This window comes from Macaca thibetana, chromosome 7, assembly GCF_024542745.1.
Source record: "Macaca thibetana thibetana isolate TM-01 chromosome 7, ASM2454274v1, whole genome shotgun sequence".
Taxonomy (NCBI): Eukaryota; Metazoa; Chordata; class Mammalia; order Primates; family Cercopithecidae; genus Macaca; species Macaca thibetana.
This window is the reverse complement of record NC_065584.1, coordinates 15,806,663-15,820,889: the sequence shown is the minus strand read 5'-3', so window position 1 is coordinate 15,820,889 and position 14,227 is coordinate 15,806,663. Positions and strand designations below refer to the sequence as shown.

At 36.7% G+C, this 14,227-nt stretch overlaps 1 protein-coding gene across 6 annotated transcripts in view; it reads right to left on the bottom strand.

Moving 5' to 3' along the window:
- TC2N (tandem C2 domains, nuclear) overlaps positions 1–14,227 on the bottom strand; it is a 271,057-nt gene that overhangs the window by 206,480 nt on the left and 50,350 nt on the right. For 5 of the 6 annotated variants that reach the window (XR_007727590.1, XM_050799092.1, XM_050799095.1 and 2 more), the window contains exons 2-3: positions 10,468–10,589; positions 8,928–9,161 (exon numbers count right to left, since the gene is read on the bottom strand). Coding sequence is in view for 5 of the 6 variants with exons in the window: in XM_050799092.1 (XP_050655049.1) it covers positions 8,928–9,161; positions 10,468–10,534 (301 nt within the window). In the remaining variant the exon portion in view is untranslated. Of the gene's footprint in view, positions 1–8,927; positions 9,162–10,467; positions 10,590–12,265; positions 12,501–14,227 lie in introns of those variants that run through there. The other variant, XM_050799093.1, reaches the window with a different exon arrangement.

The window sequence follows — 14,227 nt, the reverse complement described above, 5'->3', positions numbered from 1 at the left end:
TCCAAGTACTAACCAGGCCCGACCCTGCTTAGCTTCGGAGATCAGATGCGATCAGGCGCATTCAGGGTGGTATGGCCATAAAGTGCTCATATCCAGAATACATGAGGAACGCCTACAAATCAATTTAAGAAAAAGAGAGAAGAGACTATATATAAATTGGCTTAAGACATTAATAGGCACTTCAGAAGACAGACTATCAATCTCATTAGTCATGAGGAAAAAATAAGCTGAAAACCCAAGGAAATACCACTACACACTCACCAGAATGGTTAAAAGTAAAAAGACTGACAATAGCACGTGTTGACAAGAAAGTAGAGGAATGTAAACAATCATACTCTGCTAGTGGAAATGTAAATTGATATAATCACTATGGAAAAAGAGTTTGACAATTTCTTCTAAAGCTGAAGATATTGATAGTCTATGACCCAACAAGCCATTCTGAACATATACACAACTGAAATGCTTGTACATGTGCACCAAGAGATAGGTATAAGAATGTTCATAAGTATTATTACCCATAATAGCCAAAAAATTGGAAAACTCAAAATCCCATCAACAGTAAAATGGATATAGTATATACTTACTACATAAAAATACCTTATAGTATGCTACACAGAAACACTACTGTACACTATGCCATTTAGAATACAGAACAAATTATACACTTACTGTACAGATATAAAAACAAACTAAAACTACTGACAATTACTTGAATGAATCTCAAAAACATAATGTTGAATGAGAAAACCATAAACAAAAGAATACAGACTGAATAAATTGTTTATTTTATATAAAGTTCAGAAAACAGAAAAAATTAAACTACAATATTCAGGGATATGAGCTTAGGTGGTAAGAAGAAAGGCAAGAGAGTCACGATTGTAACAGTTGTGACACTGAACACTCTAGGGTGACTGAAAGGCAAAAAAAATGGAGAGAAGCTTTGGGGTTACTAGTGCCACTCTATTTCTTTACCTAGGTTGTACCTATATGGGTCTTCTGCTTTGTAATAAATCACTGAGCTATATGTTTCTGTTTTGTGCATTTTTCTATGTGTATAGTATTTCATAATTTTAAAAGGATAAAATATAGGTCAAATTCCTTTCAAGGTTAATAATCATGTTGGGAATAATACGTAGACATAAAGGTAATATCTTCAAAGGTTTAAATTACAGTAATTCTCCATATAACAACACTGTGATCAACTATGGACCACATATACAACAGTGGTTCCATAAGATTATAATGAAGCTGAAAAGTTCCTATGGTCTAGTGACATGGCAATGATTGTCATCAAGATGTGAAGGCCTAGGCTAATGTGGATGTTTGTGTCTACGTTTTTAACAAAAACGTTTAAGAAGTAAAAAAAAAAGTTTTTAATAGAAAACTGCTTATAGAGTAAGGATATAAATATTTTTGTATAGCTGCACACTGTGTTTGTATTTAAGCCAAGTGTTATTACAAAAAAGTCAAAAGTTTCAAAATATTTAAAAGTTTAGGCTGGGCACAGTGGCTTACGCCTGTAATCCCAGCACTTTAGGAGGCCGAGGTGGGCAGATCATGAGGTTAAGAGATCGAGACCTTCCTGGCCAACATGGTGAAATCCCGTCTCCAGTAAAAATACAAATTAGCTGTGCGTGGTGGCCCATGCCTGTAGTCCCAGCTACTTGGGAGGCTGAGGCAGGAGAATCGCTTGAACCTGGGAGGCAGAGGTTGCAGTGAGCCAGGATCGTGCCACTGTACTCCAGCCTGGTGACAGAGTGAGACTCTGTCTCAAAACAAAACAAAACAAAAAAAGTTCATAAAGTAAAAAAGTTACAGTAAGCTAAGGGTGATTTATTATTGAATAAATAAAGACATATTTAATAAACTTAGTATATCCTAAGTATACAGCATTTATAAAATCCACAGTAGTATACAGTAATGTTCTAGTCTTCACATTCACTCACTACTCACACACTGACTCACCCAAAAAGACTTACAGCCCTGCAAGCTCCATTCATGGTAAATGCCCTATAAGGTGTGATATGGCTTGGCTGTGTCCCCATCCAAATCTTATCTTTAATTGAGCTCCTATAATTCTCATGTGTTGTGGGAGAGACCCGGTGGGAGATAACTGAATCATGGGGACAGTTTCCCCCATACTGTACTTGTGGTAGTGAATAAGTCTCAAGAGATCTGACAGTTTTATTTTTTTAAGGGTTTTCCCCCTTTGCTTGGCTCTCATTCTCTCTTGCCTGCTACCATGTAAGATGTGTCTTTCTCCTTCCACCATGATTGTGAGGCCTCCCCAGCCACGTGGAACTGTGAGTTCATTAAACCTCTTTTTCTTTATAAATTACCTAATCTTGGGTATGTCTTTATCAGCAGCATGAAAATGGACTAATATAGTAAATTGGTACCAGGAGTGGGGTGCTGCTGTAAATATACCCAAAAATGTGGAAGCAACTTTGGAATTGAGTAACAGGCAGAGGTTGGAACAGTTTGGAGGGTCAGAAGAAGACAGGAAGATGTGGGAAAGTTAGGAACTGCATAGAGACTTGTTGAATGGCTTTGACCAAAATGCTGATAATGACATAGACAATGAAATTCAGGCCAAGGTGGTCTCAGATGGAGATGAGGAACTTGTTGGGAACTGGAGAAAAAGTGGCTCTTGCTATGTTTCAGCAAAGACACTGGTGGCATTTTGCCCCTGCTGTAGAGATTTGCGAAACTTTGAACTTGAGGGAGATGATTTAGGGTATCTGGTGGAAGAAACTTCTAAGCAGCACAGCATTCAAGAGGTGACTTGGCTTCTGTTAAAAGCATTCAGTTTTAAAAGAGAGCATAAAAGTTCGAAAAATGTGCAGACTGTCAACGCAATAGAAAAAAACACATTTTTCTGAGGAGAAATTCAAGCCACCTGCAGAAATTTGCATAGGTAACAATGAGCCAAATGTTAATCATCAAGACAATGGGGAAAATGTCTTTAGGCTATGTCAGAGACCTTTGCAGCAACCCCTCCCATCACAGACCCAGAGGCCCAGGAGGAAAAAGTGGTTTCATGGGCCAGGGCCAGGGCCCCCCTGCTGTGTGCAGCCTAGGGACTTGGTGCCTTGCATCCCAGTTGCTCTAGCAATGGCTAAAGGAGCTGAGGTACAGCTCGGGCCATGGCTTCAGAGGGTGGAAGCCCCAAGCCTTGGCAGCTTCCACGTGGTTGAGCCTGCAGGTGCATAGAAGTCAAGAATTAAGGTTTGGGAACCTCCACCTAGAGGATGTAAGGAAATGCCTGGATGCCAGGCAGATGTTTGCTGCAGGGGTAGGGCCCTCATGGAGAACCTCTGCTAGGGCAGTATGGAAAGGAAATGTGGAGTTGAAGCCCCCACATAGAGTCCCCACTGGGGCACTGCCTAGGAGAGCTGTAAGAAGAGGACCACCGTCCTTCAGACCCCAGAATGGTAGATCCACCAACGGCTTGCATTGTGCACCTGGAAAAGCCACAGACATTCAATGGCAGCCCGTGAAAGCAGTTGGGAGGGAGGCTGCACCTTGCCAAGCCACAGGGGTGTAGTTGCCCAAGACTATGGGAACCCACCTCTTGCATTAGCATGACCTGGATGTGAGACGTGGAGTCAAAAGTGATCATTCTGGAGCTTTAAGATTTGACTGCCCTGCTGGATTGTGGACTTACATGGGGCCCTTAGCCCTTCATTTCAGCCAATTTCTCCCATTTGGAAGGGGTGTATTTATCCAGTGTCTATACTACTATTGTATCTGGGAAGTAATTAACTTTTGATTTTGCAGGCTCATAAGTGGAAGGGACTTGCTTTGTCTCAGATGAGACTTTGAACTGTGGACTTTTGAGTTAATGCTGAAATGAGTTAAGACTTTGGAGGACTGTTGGGAAGGCATAATTGTTTTGAAATGTGAGGACATGAGACTTGGGAGGGGCCAGGGGCAGAGTGATATGGTTTGGCTGTGTCCCCATCCAAATCTCATCTTGAATAGTAGCTCCCCTAATTCCCACATGTTGTGGGAGACACCTGGTAGGAGACAATTGAATCATAGGGGTGGTTTCTCCCATACTGTTCTCGTGGTAGTGAATAAGTCTCAGATCTGATGGTTTTATAAGGGGTTTCCCCTTTCGCTTGGCTCTCATTCTCTCTTACCTGCTGCCATGTAAGACATGACTTTCACCTTCTGCCATGATTGTCAGGCCTTCCCAGCCACATGGAACTGTGAGTCCATTAAACCTCTTTTTCATCATAAATTACCCAGTCTCGGGTATGTTACTCATCAGCAGTGTGAAAACAGACTAATACAAGGTGTATCATCTTTTATACCATATTTTTACTGTACTGAATACTGTATTCAGTATAGTATACAGCATAGTAACATACTGTATAGGTTTGCAGCCTAGGAGAAATAAGGTATCCATATAGCCCAAGTGTTTAGTAGGCTACACCATCTAGGTTTGTGTAAGTGCCTCTACATTGTCCATGCAATTATAAGATAGCTTAACAACATTTCTCAGAACATATCCCCATTGTTAAATGATTCATGACTGTGCTTGCAACACAATTTTAATCATTATTGATAGCAGTCTGCCCTATTCACTCAAAATCTTCTCTTTTCTCAACCCATCATTCACATATGCATACATACATAAACATATTTAACTTCTATAATTAGGTACCACCTTACTTTCTTGACTCTAATAAAAGTAATTTTCTCTCTAATATATAAAAATCAGATGGTTTTACCACTTCTTCAGTGGACCTATAATTTAGGAGTTAACCAATTTCTTCCTCATTCAACTCAAAAAGCAATGTTTTCTAGTGAGCACAATGTCAAGAACATAAGAAAAACCATCACATACTGCCAGGTGGATATTTCTTATCTTTTTTCTGATTATGAAAATAATAGAGTAAAAACTCAAAATTATTTAATAATAGAAAATTCATTAAACAAATTATCATATATCCATATGAAGAAATACTATGTATTCATCAAAAAGCAACAAATATGAAACGTTCACAATATATTATGTGGATAAAACAACTTATGGCCGGGCGCAGTGGCTCAAGCCTGTAATCCCGGCACTTTGGGAGGCTGAGACGGGCGGATCACGAGGTCAGGAGATCGAGACCATCCTGGCTAACACGGTGAAACCCCGTCTCTACTAAAAAATACAAAAAATTAGCCGGGCGTGGTGGTGGGCGCCTGTAATCCCAGCTACTCGGGAGGCTGAGGCAGGAGAATGGCATAAACCCGCGAGGCGGAGCTTGCAGTGAGCTGAGATCCGGCCACTGCACTCCAGCCTGGGCGACAGAGCGAGACTCCGTCTCAAAAAAACAAAACAAAACAAAACAAAACAAAAAAACAACTTATAAGACTGTGTGGTTTAATCCCAATGTTGTTAACAAGTATGAAAAAAAGAGAAAGATCAATTGATTACGTATTCTGTAAGCCAGAACTTTTTAAAATTATTTTTGAGAAACACTATTGATATGCGCAAAGTAAGATGATAGGCCAGGCACTGGGTTCATCTTTTCTCTTCTTTAAAAAATTCAAACTGGTCCAGGCATGGTGGCTCACGTCTGTAATCCCAGCAATCTGAGAGGCCAAGGTAGGTGGAATGCTTGAGAATATGAGTTCGAGACCAGCCTGCTCAACATGACGAAATCCCATCTCTATAAATACAAAAATTAGCTGCGTGTGGTGGCGTGCACCTGTAGTCCTAGTTACTCAGGAGGCTGAGGCATGAGAATTGTTTGAACACAGGAGGTGGAGGTTGCAGTAAGCCAAGACCACGCCACTGCACTCCAGCCTGCAACACAGTGAGACTCTGTCTCAAAAAAAACAAATTTTAATTTAAAGTCTAATTTAAATTAGAAAATCACTCCAACCAGACCCAACTCTCTTGTAGGTAACAATAAACTCTAGATCGAAACTAAAACAAAGCAAGAAAATAAAAACCCTGAAAGCAATGACGAGTAAAGAAAATAATACAAATCTGGACAGGAGATGACTCTGGGGAAAAAGGTAATGGCACAAAGTAGAGTTCAAGGAAATCAGAGCTGCAGGAAAGTAAGATGGGAATCCTGGAAAGGAGAGATTCCAAAATTCTGTAAATAAAGCCTTTTCAAATATCTGTCTCATCTCTGAACTACCACCCAAGAGCTGCCACCCAAGACAAGATTTGTAGTTTAAGTCCAATCAGTTTACTTGTCTGGTAGAAGGGAGGAAGAAAGAAAGGAAGGAAGGGAAGGAAGGTGGGTTAGTCTGTTTGTGTCACTATAAAGGAATATCTGAGGCTGGGTAATTTATAAAGAAAAGAGGTTTCCTTTGCTCGCTGCTTTGCAGGGTTTACAGGAAGCATGGTGCAAGCATCTGCTTCTAATCAGGGCCTCAGAAAGCTTACAATCACGGCAGAAGGCAAAAAGAGAATAGGCACATCACATGGCAACAGCAGGAGCAAGAGATGGGCAGTGGAGGTGCCAGGCTCTTTTAAACAACCAGATCTCACATGAACTCAGAGCTAGAACTCACTTACCACCAAGGGATGGTGCTACACCATTCATGAGGGATCTGCCCCCATGATCCAAACACCTCCCACCAGGCACCATCTCCAACACTGGGAATCACATGAATTTGGTGGGGCCAAACATCCAAACCATATCAGGAGGGAAAGGAGAAAGGGAAGGAGGAAGGGAGAGATGAAAGAAGAGAAGAAGGGAGGAAGGGAGAAAGGGAGGAAAGAAGGAACCTTTTCAGAGGAATATAACTGAATCTAGAGTCTCCACAACATAACATTCAATATTTTTGATATTGATATCAAGAATACAACCCCAAATTATTCCATATACAAAGAAACAGGAAAATGTGATCTATTTTCAAGAAAAAGGGCAATCCACAGAATCCAAACCTAGATGACCAAGATGCTGAAATTAGCAGATAAAGATTTTAAAGCTTAAAAACATAAAAGAAAATAGGTTTGCAATAATGTAAAAATAAGAAATTGCCGTAGAGGAAAACTATAACAAAGAACCAAATGTAAACTCTAGAACTAAAAATTGCAATGTCTAAAATAAAAAATTCATGAATAGGCTTAACAGCAGACTAAAGATAACAGAAGAGACAGTGAACTTGAAAAAAAGATCAGTATTATTGAATCTAAAGAACAGAGGAAAAAAGATACTTGAAAAAAAAAAAAGTCTCAGAGACCCATAGAACAATATCAAAAGGTTCAACATAGGTATAATTGGAATCCCAGAAGAAGAAAAGAGAGAAGATAAGACAAAAAATATTTGGACAAATATTGTAGATCTTGATAGAGATTTGGATTACACTGACAGATACTTTCGTCAATATTCAACAAATATACACTTAAAATTCAACAAATACACACAAAATTCTACAGACATTCACTTGGGCAGCTTGTTGTGTGTAAAATTTATGCCAAAAGAAGAAAACTGTAAAGAGATCGTTGGACCCAGTAAATGATATATATGTTTAAGCGTTTGCAAGGAAATATATTGGTGTCTTCAATTTACTCTGAAATTCATTCCTCTTCAAAAAGTGGATTACTAATGGATAGAAGAATGGATAGGTAGACAGATATTTGATAAAGCAAGTATAGTAAGTAACGTTAATGGCAGAATTTATGTGGTGGACATACAGGTATTCACTATTAAGTTTTTTTTTTTTTTCCTATATGTTTGAAATTTTTCTAATAAAATTTTGAGGGTAAAAAAGCCATTGTGACTTACGGTATTTCAATGGACTAACACAAATTGTTTTTAAAAAAACAAGACAAGAGCTACATGTTGTTTCATCTTCTCTCTAATAATTTGGCTTCTACATCAGCCACATTCAGCCAATGGATCTATCTTATTCAAGTAACTATTTAGACTGGGAAGTAAAGACTGGTGAAGAAAGAAGGGAAGGAAAAGTGACTATTAACCAAATATTAGAAAATAATAAATAAGAAACATGTTTTCTATGTTTACTAACCAATACAAAATAACTCCTTTACTTTTTCATTCTAGACATGTGATGGATAACTGAGGTATTCTAATTACAGTCATCCCTCAGTATATGTGGGGGATTGGTTCCAGCCCTCCATGGATACCAAAATCCATGGATGCTCAAGTCCCTTATATAAATGGTGTAGTATTTGCACACAACCTATGCACATCCTCCCATATGCTTTAAATCATCTCTTAATTACTTATAATACCTAATGTAAAGGCTGTTGAGATAGTTGTCATACTGTATTATTCAGGGAAAAAAATGACAAGAAAAAAGTCTGCACATTTTCAGTACAGACGCAATCATTCTTTTTTTTTCTGAATATTTTTGGTCTGCAGTTGGTTAAATCCACAGATGTGGACCCCACAGATATGGAGGGCCAATTATATATTATTTCTTGAAAAAAGGCCAAATCTACATACAAATTATTGTATTATCAGATTTCAAAACGGGACCTTTTAAAACTACTGCACATTAAGTTCTTCTACAGAAAGAGCAAAATATAAAAAGTAAAATAAAAAAATTTTATATGAATTTTGTATTAAAAATATAAAAGCGGCCGGGCACGGTGGCTCAAGCCTGTAATCCCGGCACTTTGGGAGGCCGAGACGGGCGGATCATGAGGTCAGGTGATCGAGACCATCCTGGCTAACACGGTGAAACCCCGTCTCTACTAAAAAGTACAAAAAACTATCCGGGTGAGGTGGTGGGCGCCTGTAGTCCCAGCTACTCGGGAGGCTGAGGCAGGAGAATGGAGTAAAACCCGGGAGGCGGAGCTTGCAGTGAGCTGAGATCCGGCCACTGCACTCCAGCCTGGGCGACAGAGCAAGACTCCATCTCAAAAAAATATATAAAAGCAAAATAACAGCACTTATATGTTACATATCGATTTTAAATCCTGCTATTTTATTGTTTACCTTCAAGTTCTTCCATATGTGAAGGAGTTTCTTGTGTCCTGGGTTGAATATAAGATAACTTAAACTTGGGCACCACAAATGGTACTTCTTTGCCATCAGATGGTAATTTGGAAAGCAAATAATCCTCAGTACAGCCAACCTGAGGCTTTACAGAAACAGAAGTCAGTGGAGGTACAGAGATAGTAGCATTTTGACTATGTGGGACTGTTGCTTTAAAATCTCTTTCCACAGAAACTGCACATAAAAGAAAAAAGAAAAGAAAAAAGTCACAAATATGAATATAGGTTACATATAATAATCTAAACCTAGCATACTTCAATATTTATTTAACCATTTTAGAAAAAATTCCTGACATATAAACTACTCTTGGTTCTTACCAAACACTTATGGTATCTACATTAATTTTGTCCAGACAGTATTTGAGAATTAATACACTATTGTTAAAGTGCATTAACTTACCATAATGGTAAAAGCTGCTTTCAAGTCTTATTCCCACAAGAATTCATAGACGGAAAACAATTTTATTTTGTAGTCAGCAGTGCTTTCGAGTAAAAATCTAGTCATTTAAAACTACTGCCAACAAAAGCAATTCTTGTCAGTACTACCGGTTAACATCAGTCTTAATTACATAGAGCAACACTACAAGGAAGCTAAAGGTTCCCAAGCCTATAAAAATCACAACCAAATCACAAAATAACATGCACTCTGACCCTAGACATACTTCATAATAGCAGCTACCCCAGTCGTAGCTTCTATGACCCATTTTATTCATTCTTTAGAATCATGTGATTCCTAAGCTACATGATTTAAGATGGGAGGTAAGTTATTCTTTATATATATATATAAAGATATATATATATATATATATATATAATGCTATCTGTAGACTGAAAGTACAAGTATTATTCTGTAGAAATTTATGAAATGTTTTAATGTAAAAAAGAAGCCTTCATACTCAAATATACTATGAAGCTCTGCTACAGATTAGGAAATAAAAGTGCCAGAGAAGAGTTAAGGAAGCCATGAAAAAGAACTCTCCAGGGGTCCTTAATAAATTTGAGTCTTCATAGTTATGGGTCTCTTCCCCATTGGTCATTCATTCATTCAAGGCACTTTAATGTTATATAAATACTGAAGATTCTCTCTATTTAAATCAAAACATTGGTCAGAATATGTTGTCTCCCAAACACACTTCTCTTCCCTCCCTGCCTTTGCCTGTACTATTTCATCCACCTGTAATGCCCATGTCCAATTTTCAGCTTCTCTTCCTTCTTCCCAACCAGCTTCCTAAATTCCTATTCAGATTTCCGTGGCAAATGCAATCTTCTTTATGGTAATATCTTACATATGCCCTGGGTTGAATTAATCTCTCTCTCCCCTATGCTCCAGACTACTTGAAGTTATGGAATATTTACTTAGTGTGCCTTATGTTTCTGCCTCCCCCAAGAAGTTGGAAAACATGCCAAATTCTTTGTATTACAAAATGCCACAAATGAAGGAGGTGCTACATAAATGTTACTGAAGTCAAAACAAAACTCACAGTTGTGTTTTTCTGTTTCACCATAGAAACATCCTCCACAGCAACTCTTTATAAATTCTGTTGCCATTACTTCAATTTCCAATATCCAGCAAAAGATACAAACTTCCAATCTTAATATTAATCTGTTGGTAGAATAGAAAACAAGTTAACCTGCTTGTCATGCTTAATACCATTAGATATTACTAAATAAACCACATTATCCGTCTTTTTAAGACATAATGAGGATTCTGAAGCAAAAATACTTAAGAGGAAGACAGATTTTTCTAACCATATGAAATCTTGTATAACTTATTTATAAGTTATTAAAATTATATGTTTAAAAATTACTAAATGAACAATCTCAGTATTAAAATCTGAAAAAAAGAAAAATTCCATTCTCAATTTTCTTTCACGAAAAATAAGATGGAAGATTGAGTGGAGAGACAGAGTAACGGGGGGGGGGTGTGTTTATGAGAGAGAGAGAGGGAGCGAGAGAGATAGAGAAGGGACAGTGTGGAAAAAGAACAGCAACATGGAAGAAACACAGAAAAACAAAGAAAAAAAGAGAAATAAGAAAAAAGAAAGAGGTAAACTCGGACATTTGCTGATAAAACAGCAAGAACCTAAGACAAGAGCACATAGAATTAGGAAGAAATGTTTGGGAAGGGAGATGAAAAGGGAAAAGTCAAAAAAAAAAAAAAAGTCAGGGGCAAACCTAGAAATAGAGAGTGGAGACTAGACAGCAGGAGAGAGTGAACTGAGGCAGAGAGAGAGAGATAAGAAATAAAGAGGGCAAGAGTAGAATGAAGCGGAGAGAGAGGGAAGGAGAAATGCAGATGAGAGCAAGATGAGAGGTACAAAAGGGCAGAGAAATCAAAGAAGAAAAAGAAGGATGGAGAAAGAGGTAAGAAAAGGAGAGAGGGGAAAACACAAAATGTAAAAGAAAAGAGATGAAAAAAATGTTCAAAGAAACAGTGAAAGTTATAAACTGAAAAAAGGATGAAAGATGAGAAAAGGGGAAAAAGATTGAGATAGAGAAGCAGAGTAAATTTAGGAGCACTGGTCAAAGAACACAAAATTAGTTTTGATAGGAGAAATAGGTTGAATAGCTCTATTGTACTCCATGTGAATACAGCTAATGAAGATTTGTGGTACTCTTGAGAGATGCTAAGGCTGGATGTTTAATGTTCTCTCCACAAAAATAACTACGCCAGGTAATGCAGATGTTAGCTAGATTTAATCATTTCACAATGGATAGGCACTTCAAAACATCACATTGTATACAATAAATACATACAATTTGGTCAATTTGAAAAGTAAAGAAAAAGCATATTTAAAAAATGTAGAGAGAGAGTGGTAAAGGAGATAGGGTTAGAGAGGTAGGAGAATACAGGGATAAATAAAAACAGACTAGGAGAAATGGAGACGAAATTAAAAAGCTGATAGGGAAAGAAACTAAGTATCTTAAAGGAAAGTTTATTCATTATTATATTCTAATAAATACACATACAGTATAACTAAAACAATTTTTCTCTTTCACCTAATCTATCTAAATCTATGTCCAAGCAAAAGTTAAAAGAAAACATGGCACTGCATAAAGTGTGAGAAAACATTCACTTCCTCCAGATCAATTATTCTGGTAATTCAAAGGCCCTATAACGGGCACCAATAAACAAATAAACTGCATACTTCATGAATTATTTTAATCTTTAGAGTTACACTAATAGAAAAGTATACCTTAAGCACTACATCACATACATACAAAAAGACACTACAAATAAGACATAGTGCAAATAAAGGAAGTCTATTTTATATTTACCAGGAAATTAAATGTGTAAGAACTTCATGTCCAATTTCTTATTGTCCTTGGCAGTGCCTTTGTTCTATTTGCACTCTCTTCATTTATGCCTACTTAAAAAAACTCCATACGCTTTTCACAGGAGGTTTTAAACATATGCGAAGTATAACAAAACCCTAATCACTCAGATTAAAATAATTATCAACTCATGGCAAATCTTATTTCATCTCTGCCTCCCCATTTACCCTGTCCTTTGGATTATTTTGAAATAAATTCTAATCATATAATTTCATCCATAAATACATAAATAATGATCTCTAAAAGATGTGGCAAAGGACTTAGGAGTTAACTTCAAGGGGTTCTCACTGGCTGAAGGTGAATCATTTCAAGTATTAATACAAACAGTAACTGTAATGAATGGTAACATATTAAATATTTCTAAAACATTGCTCTTTTTAAACATAACCATAATAGTATTATCGTGTGTAAAATAATGCCATCAACTACTTGTTCACTGTTCAAATTTCCCCTATGGTCTCAATTTGTATAGCTGTTTTGTTGAAATTAAGATCAAATTTTAAATTGTTTCATCTTTTGTTATTAGAAATAGTGCCACAGTAGCTTTGTGCAAACATAGTTCTCAGATATTTCTCAGTATATATCTGTAAGATAGATTCCTAGAGATAAGACTATGGGGTCAAAAGGTGTATATATGTAATTTTGCTTGTACTGCCAAAATTCTCTCTGAAGCACATCATTTTGCATTCCCAATAGCAATATATAAGAGTATCTTTTTCTGTTACCAACAAAATACATTGTCAAACTGATGGACTTTTGCCAATGTGATAGGAAAGAAATGATATATTGTGTTGTTTTAATTTACATCTCTCTTATTATAAGTGCTGTTGAGCTTCCTGTCATATAAGATTAATCTGTAATTGTTTCTATGAATTCTATTCATTATCTCCTGCCGATATTTTCATAAAGCTGTTGGTCTTTTTCTTCTCCAGTTTTTGAAGGTCTTTAGATATTTCAGAGACTAACACTTTGTCCATTATACAAGTGGCAAACATCCTTCTGGTTTGTCGTTTGTCTTTTCACTTTGATTATGGTGTTTCTGCTATGCAAAAGTGTGTGTGTTATGCAAATCATAAAATAATTTACCCATATGTTCTTCAAGTACTTAGTACAGTGTTATTTTCTATACTGACATCCTGATATACAGTATGAGAAATGGATTAAAACTTACCTCTTCCCAATTTACTATCTCAACACAAACACCACATATTAAAAATTCTGTATTTTCTCCACTTACAGGATGCTCCCTTTAGTACACATTAAATTTCCATATGCAATTGGGTTTATTGTGTATTTTCTAGTCTCTTCAATTGTTCTGTCTATTCCTGTACCAATAGTATATCATTTTAATCTTAAATTCATATACCATGTTATAACATGTAGCAAGACAAGTCATCTTTACCCCTCTTCACTTTCTGCATTTTCTTAGCTATTCTTGCTTGTCTGTTCTCGAAAATGAACTTTATAAACTGTCTAGCCTTAGGAGGAAAAATCTGATGGTACTTTCATCAGGATCATATTAAACTTATAAATTATTTTTTAAAAACTGACATCTCTAAGAATATTGAGTCTTCCTACACAGAACATAGTATATCTTTACATTTGTTCAAGTTTATGCTATGCCTTTGGGAGTTTTTATAGTTCTCATAAAAATTCTGAAGATTTCTCATTAAGTGTATGCCTGTATAATTTGCTTGACTATCATAAATGGTATCTTCTCTTCTATTACATCTTGTGACTATTTCCATTTTTTAAATGTATACATTTTCAAAAGCCCTGTTCAGCCCCAGCATATCAGAGTAAAATACTCTGTAACCACCCAAATCAAACGAATAGTCTCCCATTTCTAAATGTCTAGAGTCTTTAAAAAAAAAAAAAAAAAGTTTAACATTTTTCTTAACATTT